Genomic DNA, 17,766 nt, shown 5'->3' on the forward strand with positions numbered 1-17,766 from the left:
TTCCTGCATTTCTTTCACAATAAAATTCAGTCAATAAGAAACAATCTTGACAAGCAGTCACTCCTTTCCTTCGATGATGCTGAACACTGCTTTCACGGACGACCTCTTAGTTCATTTACTCCTGTTACTGAGGAAATTGTCAAATGTACAATCCTCAAGTCAAACACAAAAACATGTGATCTCGACCCCCTTCCCACTGATTTGTTTATTGAGTGTTTGGACACCCTCCTCCCATTTATTACTGCAGTTATCAATGATTCTCTGACTACGGGTTCATTTCCGCTTCTCTTTAAGCAAGCTCTTGTTAAACCACTTCTTAAGAAGCCCACCCTTGACCTTAATGACATGAAAAATTACCGTCCTATCTCCAACCTGTCTTTCCTGTCAAAGATCACAGAAAGAATTGTGCTATCACAGATGAATGACCATCTAGTTTCAAATAATCTTTTCAATTCTCGCCAGTCAGCATATAGACCAGGCCATAGCACCGAGACCACTCTCCTAAGAATAACCAATGATCTTCTGACCTCTCTTGACTGTGGTAAGGTTTCCGTTCTTGCTCTTTTGGACTTGTCTGCCGCCTTTGACACGATTGACCACAGTGTCTTAATTCGTCGTCTTGATTCGTCAATAGGTTATACATTTGGTATAACTGGTACTCCACTTTCTTGGCTGATGTCCTATCTTACTGATAGAGTGCAAACAGTTGTTGTCAATGGCCAGAAATCAGCCCCTTCTCCGCTTTCCTTTGGCGTTCCCCAGGGCTCAGTCCTGGGACCTATCCTCTTTCTTTTGTACACTCAGCCTCTATTTGATCTTGTTGCCAGACATTCAGTTGATCACCACGCCTTTGCGGATAACAATCAGCTGTACAAAGGAAGCACGATTCATCAAATCGTGCCCACTGTTGAAGTGTTAGAAGGCTGTATTGCTGACGTGAAGGCGAGGATGACCCAAAACAAACTTCAGCTGAATGATGCTAAAACAGAGTCTATGATTGTAAGATCGCACAGATGTCCTCTACAATGTTCACTTCCTACCACTATTCATGTTGGTGAAACAGATGTAAACTTTGTTTCGTCGGCCAAGAACCTTGGTGTGGTTTTCGACTGTAACATGACATTTTCCAAGCAAGTCTTCAAACTTGCAAATCAGCATACTTTCAGCTGCGAAAGATCGCATCCATTCGCCACTTTCTTACTCCTCAAGCTGCTCTAACTCTGGTCTGTGCCCTTGTCCTCTCAAGGCTGGACTATTGTAATTCTTTGTGTGCTGGCTGCCCTCAGTTTCTCTTGGATAAGTTATAAAAGGTTCAAAACTCTGCCGCTCGTCTTGTCTGTAAGGCGAAGAAGTCTGACCATGTTACTCCGCTTCTTGAATCTTTACACTGGCTGCCTGTCTCTGCTCGTGTGCAATACAAAATTTGCACACTATGTCATAAATCATTGTGTGGAACGGGACCTCACTATCTCTCCGATTTGCTCACTCTCTATGAACCTCGGCGACGGCTTCGTTCAAGCGACGACTCCATGACCTTCGAGCCGCCGCGCACCAGCACCAAGTCGTTTGGCGAGAAATCCTTTTCCTTTGCTGCACCTCTGCTCTGGAATGACTTCCCTTCCTCTGTTCGACATGTTGACTCTCTTCCTGCCTTTAAAACCTCCCTCAAAACCTATCTGTTTCACAAGTCTTTCAAAGTCTAAGTCCTGTTTTCCCTTTGGTTTGAGGTGGGACAGAGATCGAGAGTATGTCTGTGTACATGTGCAGGGGAGGGAGGGAAGGAGGAGGGGGAGTACACATTTGTGGGTTTTGAATGGGGAAGGAGAGGAATAGGGCAAGAGTGAAGGTGTGTTTGTGTGTGTGTATGTTTGTGTGTTTGTGTGCGGTGTGTGTGCGTTCGCATGATAATGTAAAGCGCCATGAGGGTAGTTTACTCTGCTTGATGGGGCTATATAAGAGTCCTTTATTATTATTATTATTATTATTATTATTATTTCCAGTTCTGTGTAAATACTAATTGGGGATAAAGTTTGTGAAAGCTGTTGTACAAGGACAATTATCTTCTGGTTCGAGTGACCCACTGAGAATATATTGACTTATCAGGAATTTCTCATCCCCTGATCTACCCCTTCCGAATCCCTTATCAGAATCCCTCGTCCCCCGATCTCCTCCCTCCTACCCCCTCCCACTGTGAGGACTCAATCAAATCTTCTCCCATTGTCTTGAATTGCTATAAATGAAGCCAAAAAAGTGCAATCTCGTGTCGACCCGGGGTGCTTGTGCTGTGTAAGTTGGTTAATCTTAATCATAATCTTAAACACATGCCTTAATCACGAGGTCAATTCTCAGAAGTGTTAACATTTTTTTAAGCACCCTGTATAATAAATACATCGTGGTTATATCGCTCGGACAATTCCAATTGCACCCCCACACCCTAAAAGGAAGAACATGCCAAGATGGGTGGAATTGTTTTTCTTCAAAACTCGATGGAATCAAACGAAGTTTGCACAGGCACAGCTTCAAGGTTCCCTCGTTAATCCCGAAAGGTTCAGCTTCTGAGGTCAAATCCACTTGGAGGAGTAGATGATACATTCAACATCGTACTTCCTCTGCATTATATGGAAATACAGCAGACCATCTCCACCACCAATACACAATTTTGAATTATTTATTTATGTACATACACATTTTATCCTCTCCAGTACCGACATATTCATTTATTTGAATGCAAAATCTATGCATCCTACGTTTAAGGTGTGCTTGGAGAATGTCTTCAACAAGGACTCGTTCGTTATTCACTGTATTGATGTGTCGTAGCAAAAGTGAGTGGCTTTCTTTAAAGGAAAAAAACAAAATGTTGTGCAGTAGATTTGCAGGTTATGTCCAAACTTACCATATCGGTGAATATCTCAATGGCTGTGGCCAAGCAGTTGATGGCGTCTACAATGCAGGGCAACAAAATATCAGCATTATTGATATATTATCACACAATGTTTTATGGAAATCTTGCTGCCAAGTTAAAGTTCTCACGACAAACTCATGTAACCCTGTAATTTGATTTAAGCACATAATCGCATCCGACACCACTCTGCCTTTCTTAAAAACAACAACAACAACAACAACAACAACCTTGCATTTGGCCTGCTCCATTGATTGTGATATTTGAGTTTTTGTATTTTTGTTTCACGTTTGCAAGCTTCTTTCTGCATTGAACTGCTGATTTATTTATTCCTAGTGATTTCAATTATTGAGAAAGCTTGACGTGAACAGCTTAGGCATGTGGAGAGATCAATCTTGCAAATAGCTGTTGTAAGGTACATCTGGCTGCTCATGGATGGCTTTGAGGGTAGAGGAGGTTCAGCTGAAACCCGAATCCTATCCAGGTTCCTCCTGATGACTCCATCTTGGCTCTTTTTTATTCGGGTTCCGTCTGATGACTCCAATGCAGTATTTCGTTTTCTGTTTAATTACACTTACTCACCTGGTAAGTAACTCACCTAGTAACTCGCCTGCGCATCGTGTTAATAAAACATGTCACATTGTTGGATGCGACAACAACTCTGAGCGATTTGCCAAATGACAAGGCCAAGGGATTCTCCACACCTCACTCCCAAAAGAGCGTAAATTGTCAGAACAATGTGGTCGTAATGTAAGGAAGTTTGACGATTCAAAGTAAACCATCTGTTCTGCCAACTTAACAGAGGACGGCCGGGAGAGGAAGGGGCGGTACAATGATCAGATGGATTTTTCACAAGTTTACATCAACATTGGAGACGGGAAACAGCATGCAAGATCAATGAAGAAAGTAGGCCCAGGCGCGAGTTCATCATTTACAGGGCATAAGGGAGGAGGTGCTGAGCCACATCTACTCGTTATTGTTGCCCAGAGCCATTTCAAAATAGCGATTTTGCCAAGAGTACATTTTGAATGGAATTTTAACACTGATTAGGTTATGCATCACAAGAAGAATAAGTTGGCAATCATCTGCATTTCTAAAATATATATATTTTAAATTTCAAAAACAGCGTAAATGATAACTTCAAGGAAAAAAAACAATCGGTAACTAGAACAGCACTTGGTAGATCACGTACCTCCGCCAGACTGAACAGTTTATGTTTTGTATCCGACTGATAGGCCGGGCTGGATTCGGACGTGAACCAAAATGTAACTGGGTTGGTTCTTGTCACCTAACCAACTCATTCACCAAGTTTAGTCATAACTCGTCCATAAGTTTTGAGATATCGTGTTATATATAAAGTCACGTGAAAAAGTAAGTACACCCCATGCAAAGTTTTGACTTTTTCAACATATTTCAACATACAGCTATTTGATCTTCATTTCAACAATATTGATAGATAAAGGTGATATAATACAACAAATATCACGAAACATTTACATTTTGTAGTCCATTGTATAATTTAAATAAACATAAATGCAAATTTCGCATGTGGAAAAAGTAAGTGCACCCCTACACTTATCACTACTTCAAATACCTAAAATTAGAATCAGGTGCACCAGCTCAAGTGAAAATGATTAGGACATCGTTAGAGAGGATCTTGGAGGAACCTGTCTTATTTAAACCTCAGACATTTAGTTTGGTTTGCTCTTTGTTGTTGAAGTGTGCGGCATCACCATGCCTAGATCAAAAGAGCTATCTGAGGCCTTCAGAAAGAAGGTTATAGATGCCTACGAGTCTGGGAAGGGATTTAAAAAGATCTCCAAACAATTTGAAATCAATCATTGGACTGTCCGGAAGATCATCTACCAGTGGAGAAGATTCCAAACAACGACCAACTTGTTCAGGCCAGGCCGCCCCAGCAAGTTCAGCCTGAGAACAGACTGCAAGATGCTGAAAGAAGTCTCTCAGAACCCCAGAATGTCATCACGGGACTTACAGGCAGCTCTTGCCTCTGTTGATGTCAAAGTGCACGAGTCTACCATTAGAAAGAGGCTGCACAAATTTGATCTACATGGGAGGTGTGCCAGGAGGAAACCTTTGCTGTCCAGAAAGAACATCAGGGCAGGACTAAAGTTTGCCAATGAAAACCTCGGCAAAGACCAGCACTTCTGCAACAATGTGCTCTGGACAGATGAGTCAAAGGTAGAGCTATTTGGCCACAGTATCAGAAGACATGTTTGGCAAAAACCAAAGACAGCATTTGACCACAAGAACCTGATACCAACTGTAAAGCATGGTGGTGGAAATATTATGGTTTGGGGCAGCTTTGCTGCATCAGGGCCTGGGCAGCTCACCATCATAGAATCCACTATGAATTCTTCATTGTACCAGAGGGTGCTTGAGGATAATGTGAGGCCATCTGTCGGAGAGTTGAAGCTCAACTGAAGGTGGACCTTGCAACATGACAATGACCCTAAACATACCAGTAAATCCACCAAGGAATGGCTGAAAAGAAAGAAATGGAGGGTTCTGGAATGGCGAAGTCAAAGCCCGGATCTAAATCCCTTCGAGATGTTGTGGGGGGATTTGAAACGAGCTGTGCATGCAAGAAACCCCTCAAACATCGCACAGCTGAAAGAATTCTGCATGGAGGAGTGGGAAAAAATTTCTCCCAGTCGATGTCAGAGACTGGTCGAGAGTAATAAGAAACGCCTACTTGAGGTTGTTTCTGCCAATACCACCGATGAGAGCCAAGCGTGTACTTACTTTTTCCACATGTGAAATTTGCATTTATGTTTATTTAAATTATACAATGGACTACAAAATGTAAATGTTTCATGATATTTGTTATATTATATCACCTTTATCTATCAATATTGTGGAAATGAAGATCAAATAGCTGTATGTTGAAATATGTTGAAAAAGTCAAACCTTTACATGGGGTGTACTTACTTTTTCACATGACTGTATATATATACATCACTTTTCACCCGATCTCTGAATGGTGAAGAGTCACGTAAAAATTAAATAATTTTCATATCTAAATACATATTCAGATGTTCACCAAAATCGAATCGATTAGGTCTTGCCACACACCCAACTTCTCCACCAAGTTTCGTGCAAATCTGTCCATAACCTTTTGAGATATCTTGCTATATAACATTTTTTGCCACTTGTTTGACCATTTTATGATTTTGTCCAGGACTGCAGAGAGTGAGGAGGCCGCAGACTGCCAATCTGAGGGATGAGGAATGGAGCGGCAGAGAGTGGAGTCATCAGCATAGAGATAGAGAGGATATTCAAGAGAGTCAGAGAGATCATTGATTAAGACGAGAAAAAGCACAGGCCCCAGAACACCACCTTGGGGACCTCCAGCCTGAACAGGAAGGGGAGATGAGAGAAACCCATTCAGGGCCACACGTTAACTATGACCAAAGAGGAAGTCCGCCAGCCATGCGTGGAGATTTCCATGGATACCAAAGGAGGAGAGTTTGGTGAGCAGAGCTGGGTGCCAGACCGTATCGAAGACACGTGATATGTCGAGGGAGACAGCTCTCATTTCCTGTTTGGCATTGAGGACCTCCATCCATTGTTGAGTCAGCAGAAGCAGCATGTCCAGAGTGGAGTGACCTGGTCTGAAACCAAATTGATGATCAGAGATCAAGCCATTGGAGAAGAGGTAGGTTTTGATATCCGAAGCAATGATAGATTCATTGATCTTACCGATTAATTGGGAGCAGGCTGATTGGTCTGTAGTTGCAAGGATCTGTTTTTGCACCTTTTTTTTGTTTGTTTTTTTTGTATACTGAATCGAGGCTCGTGAAAGAGCTGACATTTACTTTACAAACAAATCAACCAGACAAACAAAATATATAAAAAGAGGGAGCGGAAAACAAGGTGGGGAGAGAAGGGGAAGCACACAAACACTTGAGAGCACACAACATTTGAGAGCAGGGAGATGTGTGGGAGGGAGAGGGCTTGGGAGGAGGAGGCGTGGGAAGGAGGGGGGGGGGGTGGGAGAAGTATAAAACACAAGGACACCACAGACGTCCAGGACAGAAGTTGGTATTTCAAAAAAGTGGAATTGGGGTTAAATTAGCAGGGGTAGAAAAGATCAAGGTTTTGGATGGGGGAAGATAAGAGATGGTTCTGAACAGCTGTTTTAAAGACCTGGAGGGTGGAGTGGGATTGAAGAGAGTGAGGGAGTTTGTCCCAGAGGCGGGAGAAAAGAGGAATGGAGGAGTGAAGGTGAGCAGAGAGTCTTGATTTGGGCAGTTTCACCAGAAGAGAGTTGCTGGCAGATCTTGTGCGACCTGTAGGAATATTTGCGGGACAGAGCCCAGAGAGAGCTGGGGGGGCAAGGCCAGAGATGAGTCGGTAGAAGACGGAAAGACCACCAACCTGCCTGCGGTGAGTGAGTGAGAGGCCCTTGGAGTTAGCTTCATCGCGGGAGATTCCAATGATTCTGAATGCTTTGGTTTCAACAGCGTGAAGGCGAGCTAGGTGTGAGGCAGGAGCACCAGCCCAGAGGGGAGAGCAGTATTCCATTGAGCTGCGGATGAAAGACTTCGAAGTGGTGAGGAGCTCAGGTGTGCCAAGGAAGGACTTCGCACGACGGAGGATGCCCAGTCGGCGACTGGCTTTGGAGGCCAGATTTGAAATGTGGTTTTCCCAGAAAAGATCATGGCAGATAGTGAGACTCAAAAGCTTGAGTGACAGAACTTCTTGGAGAGAATTATTCAGAAAGTGGATGGGAGGGTTGTCCAGTCGGTCTTTTCGGAGAGACATCGTAAGAGTGTGCGATTTGTCAGGATTGAAAGACATGTTCCACTTGTTTGTCCAGTCTGTGATTTTGTCCAGGTCTGCAGAGAGTGAGGAGGCTGCAGACTGCCGATCTTTTTTGTGTAAAGCGGTGATGTTGGCTGATTTCCAAGATGCTGGCAGATGACCTTGAGCAAAAGAGAGGGTGAAGAGAACAGAGAGAGGTTGAGATAGAGCGACACAGCAGGATTTTAGGACAGCGTGCTCTTAAAAATTAAATAATTCTCGTATCCATATCCATATTCAGATCTTCACCTCTAATCCTTTCGTCCTTGTCACATACGCTACATCTCTCCAAAATTTCGACCGAATCCGTCCACAACTTTTTGAGATATTTTGTTCACAAACAGACAAACAGCCTAACAAACAGACAGGGGTGAAAACATAACACCTCCATCCACCTTTGGTGGCGAAGGTAAAAATAGATTGGAGGAATATGAATGCTCTTGCAGCGGGTGATGATGTCATGCACAATCTCCATACCATTTGGGTCTGTTTTTTTGAAAGTGCTTGATGCATCAATGTAGTTGCTTGCGGCATCGTGCTTGTTCTGAGCCTGCAGGTGGAAGCGAGCAGCCTGACAAAATGCATTCCCAGCCGCTGTAGGGGAATAATAAAAGGGAAACACAGAACTTCTCATGAAAGCCAGTCTCTCTTTTGCTTAACTGAAAGGTATGATTACGAAAATGACTTGAGGGTTAATTAAGGGTTAATTATTTATTACTTATTTCTTAAAGAATGTTTGTGCAAGTGTTTTGTAACCTCAGTTAGCAACAACCAGGATCAAATGTATAGAAAGCTCCTTGTCACCCAAGCCCCTTAGTAAGGGAAACATATGAAAATCTGTTAACTAAATTGTTACCAAAAAATTTCTTCACCAATATGTTTGTAAAGGTGTGTAATAACTAATAACATGTGTTAAAATGTTGAAGGTCAAGTCCCGTGGGAAACCCAGAAAAAAAGCTGTTGAATTCGGGTACTGAAAAATTATTTTCGAGAATTTTTATTTTTTTTAATCGGCCCTTAAGTAACTTATGAGGGGTCAAATAAGGGTTTTTCATGATTCTGAGTTGATTGTTAACATTTATATTTCACCGCAGACACTCCTTTGTGGAAAAATAATTTCTAAATATATCTCATTTTCTACTTTGCAGGACATGGAGTCTAGCAATATGGATGAAGACGTTACTCCACCTGTGCTCAATTGCTTCATCTGTGCACGCTCGGATACACCAGCTGAAAGGCTCATACAGGCAACTCCAAAGGGATACTCAACTTTATTGAAACAAGCAGAAACTGTCGAAAATGTTACTGTTGTGGAACGTATGAAGGAGGCTCAAAAGGAAGGAAAACTGAGCTACCACCAGAAGTGTAAAAATGATCTGTACAACAACTTTGTTGCAACCACCAAGAAGTCAGCTCAAGCATCAAAGGCAGAGAAAGAGTCATCAAAGTTGAAGAGAAGACGCACTACTTGTGAGTTCAGTTCATCAAGTGGCTGCAGTTCTAGAAGATCACAGTCAGTTGACCTCCTGTATAAGGATGTATGCATTCTTTGCAACCAACCAGCCCAGCTCTACAAAAATAATCCAGCACAAGCTAGAAAGAAATACAGAGTGCCAGATAATTTGACTGCAGATACACTGAAGGCAAGCTTGCTGAAGACAGCACGGAGTCGCGGGGATGACTGGGGCACTGAAGTCACTGGACGCCTGGAAGGGATCAACGACTTGGTAGCAGAAGAAACACTGTACCATTTGCGATGCAAACTTATGTTTGCGAGAGGTGACAGTTTGTCCAAGACTGATGAGGAAGGAAAAAGGAAGAGAGGACAGAGGAGTATTGATGAGGAGCGAGAGGCAGTTTTTATTGAATTCTGCGAATGGTTAGACTCAGAATTAGAGCATGGGGTAATGAACATGGACCAAGTCCATGAAAAGCTGCAGGAGTTTGATCAGTCACCAGAGAAGAGCCTTTCTTATTCAAAGCATTGGCTAAAGATAAAACTTCTAGAGAAATACGAAGACACCTTGTATTTCACAACACAGGAAAGAAGGGCAGATGTACTCTGTCTCAAAGATGGCACCGACAATATTCTGCGAGTGCATCATGCTAATCTTGACCATGGAGATGAGAAAACTCAGATCATAAAGACGGCACTCAAGTTCATATCCAATGATATTGCCTTGATTGATTTAGGTCCAAAGTCATACCCCACCACACACAGTATGACTGACATCGATAGTCAGCTGACACTTGTTCCTGCAAGCCTTCAGATGTTCTTGAGACTGATTGTCAAGACAGACGAAAGAGTTGCCGTTTGGGGCCAGAATTTTATTAAGGCCTGTCGACCTCGGTCTGGAGTATTGCCACACCAAATGGGGCTCGCCATACAACTTGATCATAGATTTGGGTCAAAATGGATGCTCAACAAGTTCCACCTGCTGGGATACACTGAGTCTTACACGGAGACACAAAACTACAAATACTGCTTTCTTAATAGTAGGAGTGGAGATGATGTTCCAGATACTTCTGGCACTCTTGACACCATTGTGGAGGAAACCGATGAACAGATCAATGATGAGGTTGCGGTTGATGCTGCGCTTGAGGATCAATCAGTGATGACAGCCAAAGTGCCAGCCAGTGAAAGTGAATTGTCAAGTAATGAGCAGGTGGTCTTTATGGAGGTTGGGGAAACAAACAATGCAGTCACTCAGTTTGTTGGAGACAATATAGATTTAAACATTGTCTCTATTCACGGAAACACTCCCTCTCACTCAATGGGTTGGATCGAAGTCACCTCTCCGGCACCACCTTTGCCAGATCCACAGACAACAGCAGCTTTCCCCCGGGTGAAGTTGAAGGCACTCGACAAAGCTAAGATCCTGAGAGGAACTGAAGTAAAGATTATTCCATTTACGAACAGGAAACAGATAGGAACGAACGCGATCATGTTTCTCCCCCTCACTGAGCTTTCCTCCTCCCTGGCTCATGATCAGCCACTCCTCACTCCAGGTGACACACTCTGGGCAGCGGGGTGGGTGATCAAAGCCAACGATCCTGAGTTCACACACCAACTGGAATGGCTGGATGAAGAGAATCCATGCTAATGATGCAAAGCAGAGCACACAGATCGAGTTCCTCCCAGTTATTGAAGGAGACCCTAATGACCTCAACACCATCTTCACCACTCTGAAAGAGTGCATACGGCGCGCTGGGGTCGCTATAGTGACCTTTGATCTTCCGATTTGGCTGAAGGCTGTGAATATAATAAAGCAGGCAAATCTACCCGTCATTCCAAGGTTGGGTGGTTTTCACCTGCTGAAGTCTTATCTTGGATCAATGGGTAACATCATGGAAGATTCTGGACTACTAGATGTGATCCAGTTGATCTATCCTGGAAGTACGACAGCCAACCACATCATGGATGGAGGATGTTTTGACAAGGCAATCCGTGTTCACCTCCTCATCGATGCAGCCATCTATCAACACATCATGAAACTTGCCTTCACTGAGGAGGAGCGTGGTGACATGAAGACCTTCATGGAGAAGGTGGCTGATGGGAAGATGGGAGCCAGACACTCAGACCCAGTAGTGCCAGTGTTTGAGCAAAGGTTTGAAGAAACCTTCAAACGACTCGCAAAAGGAGGAAGAACACCTGCACTCTGGGTGGAGTACCACCACATGGTAGATGTGATCAAGGTCTTTATCAGAACCGAGCGACTTGCAGACCACAATGGGCATCTGCCCTGCATTGTTACCAAGATGCTTCACATCTTTGCCGCTGCAGGCCATCATCAGTATGCCAAGGGTGCACGGCTGTACTGTCAACTCATGAAGGAACTAGAAACTTTGCCTGCTTACAAAGACACCTTAGAACGTCTCACTGCCCACGGGAACCACGTTGTCCGTTACTCAAGTCATGAGTGGTCCGGCACATGGTGTGACATTTGCATTGAGCAGACATTAATGAAGGCAGCCAAGTCACAAGGTGGACTGAGCAGAGGAAGAATGAGAAACAGTTTTTCTGGCCACAAATGCTGGGTGCTCACCCTCAGTCACCTGTCTGATGTCAACCGGCGGATGGAGGAGGACGTCAGTAAACATGTTCCAGTCCACAGAGACCTTGCCAAGACACAGATGAAGCGAGATGCAGAGGCAGTTGAACTTGTCCTAAAATGGTTTGAGGAGATCAAGCCATTCGACAACGATAGAGACAAGGAGTTGCTCGTGTCTTTCTCAACAGGATTCACAAGCACTGGAGATGACGCAGTCAATGCTGAGAGAGCAGCTGAAGTTGGGATGGAGATGCAGATCAAGCTGGATGGACAGTCAGTGACGTCGACCATGGATGTCAAGTCAAAGATAAAAGCCCTGTCATCACTAAGAAAATTTCCCTTGGTCAACGAGAAAAAGATTCACCTTGACTCACTAAAGTTGTTCAACCGACTGATCATTTTCGCCCAGCGGGATATGACAGTTGAGACAAGCTTACAGTATGAGCTGACTCCCTTCCCATTGTCCCTGTTCAGCAACAAAGATCAGAAGATGAACAAGGCAAACAAGGCAGACTTTTCAAATACAAGCCTGAAGGCGTTAACTGATCCACTTGACTTGACTAACCAACCCTGCTGCACCCTCGTAATTGATGGCGGATGGCTTGTCTACATGGTGAAGTGGGAACAACGTCAGACCTGGCAGGAGATCGCCAACAGTTACCTGAGCTACGTGCAGTATCTGGGCCGCTGCTCCCAGAAGATCATTGTGGTCTTTGATGGCTACAGCAGATCACCAAAAGATCACGACCACATCCGGCGTACCAAGAATTCCTGCTGTAATCTCCAGATTCGACCGGATATGTCCAACTGGACCCCAAGAGAAAAGTTTCTGGACAACACTCATAACAAGAGTGAGCTCATCCACCTTCTCTCTTCAACCTTCCGAAAACATCACATCACTGTGGAGCAGTGTGACAATGATGCTGACACTTCAATTGTGAGAGAGGCATTGGCTGCTGCTTCAGATGGCTCTGTTGAGGTCAGTACCATTTGTGTCTTCAGTTAGTATAACTATTGGATGGAGCCCGGGGGGAGATGGGTTAATTTAAAAATAAGAGAATTCACACTGTTGAAAAGTTAAATATGTTCTTGAACGGTTCATTATGCTTTGTACATGTTGTTATATTTTCAGGTGCGGGCAGAAGATGCAGACGTACTGGTAATGCTGGTGCACCATAGCTCAGACAGCCACCATCCACTCTTCTTAACCACATCAAACGGCTCTTATGACGTCCGAAAGATCAAAGAATCTCTCTCCGAAACACAGAAGAGCTACCTGCTCTTCTGTCACGCCTTCACGGGGTGTGATACGGTTTCTGCAATCGCTGGTCATGGGAAAACAACTCTATTTGCCAGGTAATAATGATAATACTACTATTACGTCGGCAAATAATACTAATACTAATAATAATAATTATTATAATCATTGTCATCATAGTATAAATGTTAAAAATAATAACAATTTTATTTCTGTTTTACATTATACTTTACTTGACATAGACCTGGTGCTTTTTTTTAGGTTTTGCGAAGGGGACGCGGCTGAGTACATCGACATCTTCCTTGACACAGAAGCCACCAAGGAAACAGTGATTCAGGCTGGTACTGCGATTTTCAAGTACATTTACCATGGACGAGATACTACATTGGGTGAAATTCGGTACAACATGTTCTCAAGGAAGGCAGCGGCAGGAGTGATCAAACCAGAGACTCTACCTCCAACAGAGGGTGCAGCTGCACAACATTCACTCCGTGCCTACCTGCAGACCCGGGACTGGATCCTTCTACAGAGCATGTCTCTGAACCCCAGTGACTATGGATGGACAATAGGTGTGCATGGGTATGAGCCAGTTCCAACACTGGACCCCACGGCTCCTGAGGAGCTATTGCAGTTCACGAGCTGTAATTGTCATGGAGATTGCAGCAACCGGCGATGCAGCTGCAAGAAGAATGGGGTCACGTGCATCTCGGCCTGTGGAGTCTGTAATGGCATTACATGCAGAAACTGCAGTCATGATGTTGTTGAGTCTGAAGAAGACATAGACAATGACTGTTGAAACTTCTGACATTGTGAATGAGAAATAACTCTTGAGTATTATATATGTATGTGAAATAAAAGCTACTTTGTGTGTAAATGTAAAAGTGAAAATATAAATGTTAACAATCAACTCAGAATCATGAAAAACCCTTATTTGACCCCTCATAAGTTACTTAAGGGCCGATTAAAAAAAATAAAAATTCTCGAAAATAATTTTTCGGTACCCGAATTCAACAGCTTTTTTTCTGAGTTTCCCACGGGAGTTGAACTTCAACATTTTAACACATGTTATTACACACCTTTACAAACATATTGGTGAAGAAATTTTTTGCTAACAATTTAGTTAACAGATTTGTGAAATATCTCATAAAATGCCCTTACTACCTGTGCCTGTTTGTTTTTCCTCCATACATAACATTCTTAATCTTTCCCCATTGTCATTTCTCACCTCCCTAATGTGACTGTGTCAACATGGCAGTTCCACATGTGTGAGCCCCATGCCATTGTGTTGAGATACAACTACTGAGTGGGGAAAATACGAGCCCCAGACGTTCCGTTCACCGGGCATGTCCATGTGTGTGAGGCTCTCACAGCTCTGTTGATATGGTGGCGACATGTGAGCGATTTCATCATCATGATTGTATGTGGGAGAACCTCACAAGTCAGGGGGAAACCTCGTGGTGAAGGGGATGGAGGAGAGGAGGTTTTCTGCTGCCATGATCGATCTTTGATCAACACCGCCACTACCAGCTGACTCGACCATTTGAGCATCCAGACATGGGGAACATAATATGTGTGAAGTTTCCACTCGATATCTTGAAAAATGAGGGAGGAGATAGGTTTTAAAGTTTATGCATCTAAACGTCATAACTCCTAAAGCATGTGACCTATGATGTCACAACTGGGGACCATTTGTTCGGCTTGGGCATGCGACCATGCCTTCAAAGTTGGGCTCGTTTTGTTCAGCCGTTTCTGAGAAAAACGGTTTTAGTGCTTTTCATGAAAAAATAATATGGCGGCCGAACCACGTGACCTATCACGTCAATTTTTTTGATTTCTGAATTTAATTTTCTTTAGATCATGCACAAAAAAAAATCATATTCGTGGGATCAAGGGTTCTATTTGTCGAATTCTAACCTCGTAACGTTAGCACTTTTGATATCCTCGATGTACATACTTTTTGGTTCCAATACAGAGTTCTTTCGAATGAGCCATAGTTTCATAGATCTGTGCTCCACGTGAATATTTTCTTTCCGCGACTTGCGTATGTGTTTTGTTTTGCATTTTCCAGGGAGAACGAGTCCATTTCCGGCCTGGTAAACAGCATATTTGGATTCAGCTTTGGACCTTCAAAGAAATAAAAAGTCTGTTATAGTTATACTGTAGCGGCTACCGCTGGGTTTTCACAATCGCCTTGCACCTACCAAGGACGCGGAGCGATCACCATGCCGGGCTCGTCCAGGACGCCCGGGCAGGCCCGCGCTCAACTTGCCAGGCCTCGGCCGGGACATGCCCGGGCACGCCCGCTCTCGACTTGTCAGGCCGCGTCCGGGATGCCCGGGCTTGCCCGGGCAAGCCCGCCCTCGACTTGCCAGGCCGTGGCCAGGACGCCCGGCCACGCCCCCTCTCGCCGTTCCTGGGCAAACGCTCCGGGATAATGTGTGTATATATATTGCTGCCCGATAAACGGGCTTTTGGAGAGTACCTGAGCTGTTTTGTTTGAATAAAGCAACTCGGACGAATTCCAGCTTTTTTGTCGCGTCCATTCTTCCGATCGACGTGGGAGCACGGCTCCTTCAATACCAACTTTTTCTCAAAAATCCCTCAAACACTACAACAACACCCACATATGAAACATTGGCTTAGTCTATGTAATGAGTGGAGGAAACGTAATGAGTGTCGGCAGAGCACGAGGTCATTGTTTTCAAAACCTCAGGTATCCATAACAAACTCCAAAGTTTGAATTTTTCAATTTTTTTCAAAATGTGAATGTGCGTTCATCCATTGCAGAAACGTTTCATTTTTAAATGCACCTCGTTGCTTTTCTACATCCTGATATCGATGTTAAAAAGTTGAAAAGATTCATTCTTTCACACAGGATTGATAACTTTAAAAGACCAATTTGATCATAAGTTGCAAATACCGTCGTACAAATGTGTCATTTAACAACGGATCTGCATGGAAACATCCTTCAGTCATATTCAAAGCTACTTGAAGGGAAAATAAAACCTCAAAATGACTTGTACTCACCATTCCAGTTCTTTACCATTTTGAACATATTTCCAGCTCGGGTGTACATCTCACATGCTTCTTCCAGTTTGGATGAACCTCTGGTTAAACCAAGAAGACAGTGCACACAAAAATAATGAGGTGCACTTTCAAAATGTCCACTGCATGATCATTTTGTAATGAGCTTCTTGTCTTGTATTTTATTGTGCACCATGCTCTAAATGGTGCGTTGGTTCTATTGGAGCCGTTTATTGAAAACGTTACAATCTTGGGTTACAATCCTGGGTTACAATCCTGGGTTACAATCCTGGGTGACAATCCTGGGTTGCAATCCTGGGTTACAATCCTAGGTTACAATCCTGGGTGACAATCCTGGGTTGCAATCCTGGGTTGCAATCCTGGGTTACAATCATGGGTTGCAATCCTGGGTTACAATCCTGGGTGACAATCCTGGGTTGCAATCCTGGGTTACAATCCTAGGTTACAATCCTGGGTGACAATCCTGGGTTGCAATCCTGGGTTGCAATCCTGGGTTACAATCCTGGGTTACAATCCTGGGTTACAATCCTGGGTTACAATCCTGGGTTACAATCCTGGGTTACAATCCTGGGTTACAATCCTGGGTTACAATGCTGGGTTGCAATCCTGGGTTGCAATCCTGGGTTACAATCCTGGGTTACAATCCTGGGTTACAATCCTGGGTTACAATGCTGGGTTACAATCCTGGGTTACAATGCTGGGTTACAATCCTGGGTTACAATCCTGGGTTACAATCCTGGGTTACAATCCTGGGTGACAATCCTGGGTGACAATCCTGGGTTACAATCCTGGGTTACAATCCTGGGTTACAATCCTGGGTTACAATCCTGGGTTACAATCCTGGGTTACAATGCTGGGTTACAATCCTGGGTTACAATGCTGGGTTGCAATCCTGGGTTGCAATCCTGGGTTACAATCCTGGGTTACAATCCTGGGTTACAATCCTGGGTTACAATGCTGGGTTACAATCCTGGGTTACAATGCTGGGTTACAATCCTGGGTTACAATCCTGGGTTACAATCCTGGGTTACAATCCTGGGTGACAATCCTGGGTGACAATCCTGGGTTACAATCCTGGGTTACAATCCTGGGTTACAATCCTGGGTTACAATCCTGGGTTACAATGCTGGGTTACAATCCTGGGTTACAATGCTGGGTTACAATCCTGGGTTACAATCCTGGGTTACAATCCTGGGTTACAATCCTGGGTTACAATCCTGGGTTACAATGCTGGGTTACAATCCTGGGTTACAACCCTGGGTTACAATGCTGGGTTACAATCCTGGTTGCAATCCTGGTTTACAATCCTTGGTTACAATCCTGGGTTACAATCCTGGGTGAGAATCCTGGATTACAATCCTGGTTACAATCCTTGGTTACAATCCTTGGTTACAATCCTGGGTTACAATCCTGGGTTACAATCCTGGGTTACCATCCTGGTTACAATCCTGGGTTACAATCCTGGGTTACCATCCTGGTTACAATCCTGGGTTACAATCCTGGGTTACAATCCTGGGTTACAATCCTGGGTTACAATCCTGGGTTACCAGCCTGGGTTACCATCCTGGGTTACAATCCTGGGTTACAATCCTGGTTGCAATCCTGGTTACAATCCTGGGTTACAATCGTGGGTGACAATCCTGGTTGCAATCCTGGTTACAATCCTGAGTTACAATCCTGGGTTA

The 17,766-nt window shown here is 43.9% G+C and overlaps 2 protein-coding genes across 5 annotated transcripts in view; one reads left to right on the forward strand and one right to left on the reverse strand.

Annotated features, from left to right (window-relative positions):
* The window catches only part of LOC137417753 (alpha-soluble NSF attachment protein-like), a 323,838-nt gene that overhangs the window by 212,705 nt on the left and 93,367 nt on the right, over positions 1-17,766 (reverse strand). For all 4 annotated transcript variants that reach the window (XM_078786322.1, XM_078786324.1, XM_068103653.2 and 1 more), the window contains exons 2-4: positions 16,064-16,143; positions 8,204-8,320; positions 2,894-2,940 (exon numbers count right to left, since the gene is read on the reverse strand). In XM_078786322.1, the coding sequence (XP_078642448.1) occupies positions 2,894-2,940; positions 8,204-8,320; positions 16,064-16,112 (213 nt within the window). In that variant the 5' untranslated portion in view covers positions 16,113-16,143. The remainder of the gene's footprint in view (positions 1-2,893; positions 2,941-8,203; positions 8,321-16,063; positions 16,144-17,766) is intronic.
* Positions 11,658-13,925, forward strand: LOC137413020 (uncharacterized). Its single transcript, XM_078786321.1, has 3 exons — positions 11,658-12,757; positions 12,911-13,134; positions 13,298-13,925. The coding sequence occupies exons 1-3, from the start codon at positions 11,690-11,692 to the stop codon at positions 13,830-13,832; spliced, it is 1,827 nt and encodes a 608-aa protein (XP_078642447.1). The 5' UTR covers positions 11,658-11,689; the 3' UTR covers positions 13,833-13,925.

The sequence above is a fragment of the Myxine glutinosa genome, chromosome 11 (assembly GCF_964187855.1).
Source record: "Myxine glutinosa chromosome 11, kmMyxGlut1.1, whole genome shotgun sequence".
In the NCBI taxonomy this organism is placed as follows: Eukaryota; Metazoa; Chordata; class Myxini; order Myxiniformes; family Myxinidae; genus Myxine; species Myxine glutinosa.

Excerpts from the sequence above, each read along its gene's own strand:
- LOC137413020 (XM_078786321.1), top strand. The coding sequence starts at position 11,690 with ATGAAGGCAGCCAAGTCACAAGGTGGACTGAGCAGAGGAAGAATGAGA. Across the intron at positions 12,758-12,910 it reads CTTCAGATGGCTCTGTTGAG|GTGCGGGCAGAAGATGCAGA; the intron begins GTCAGTACCATT and ends TTATATTTTCAG. Across the intron at positions 13,135-13,297 it reads AAAACAACTCTATTTGCCAG|GTTTTGCGAAGGGGACGCGG; the intron begins GTAATAATGATA and ends GCTTTTTTTTAG.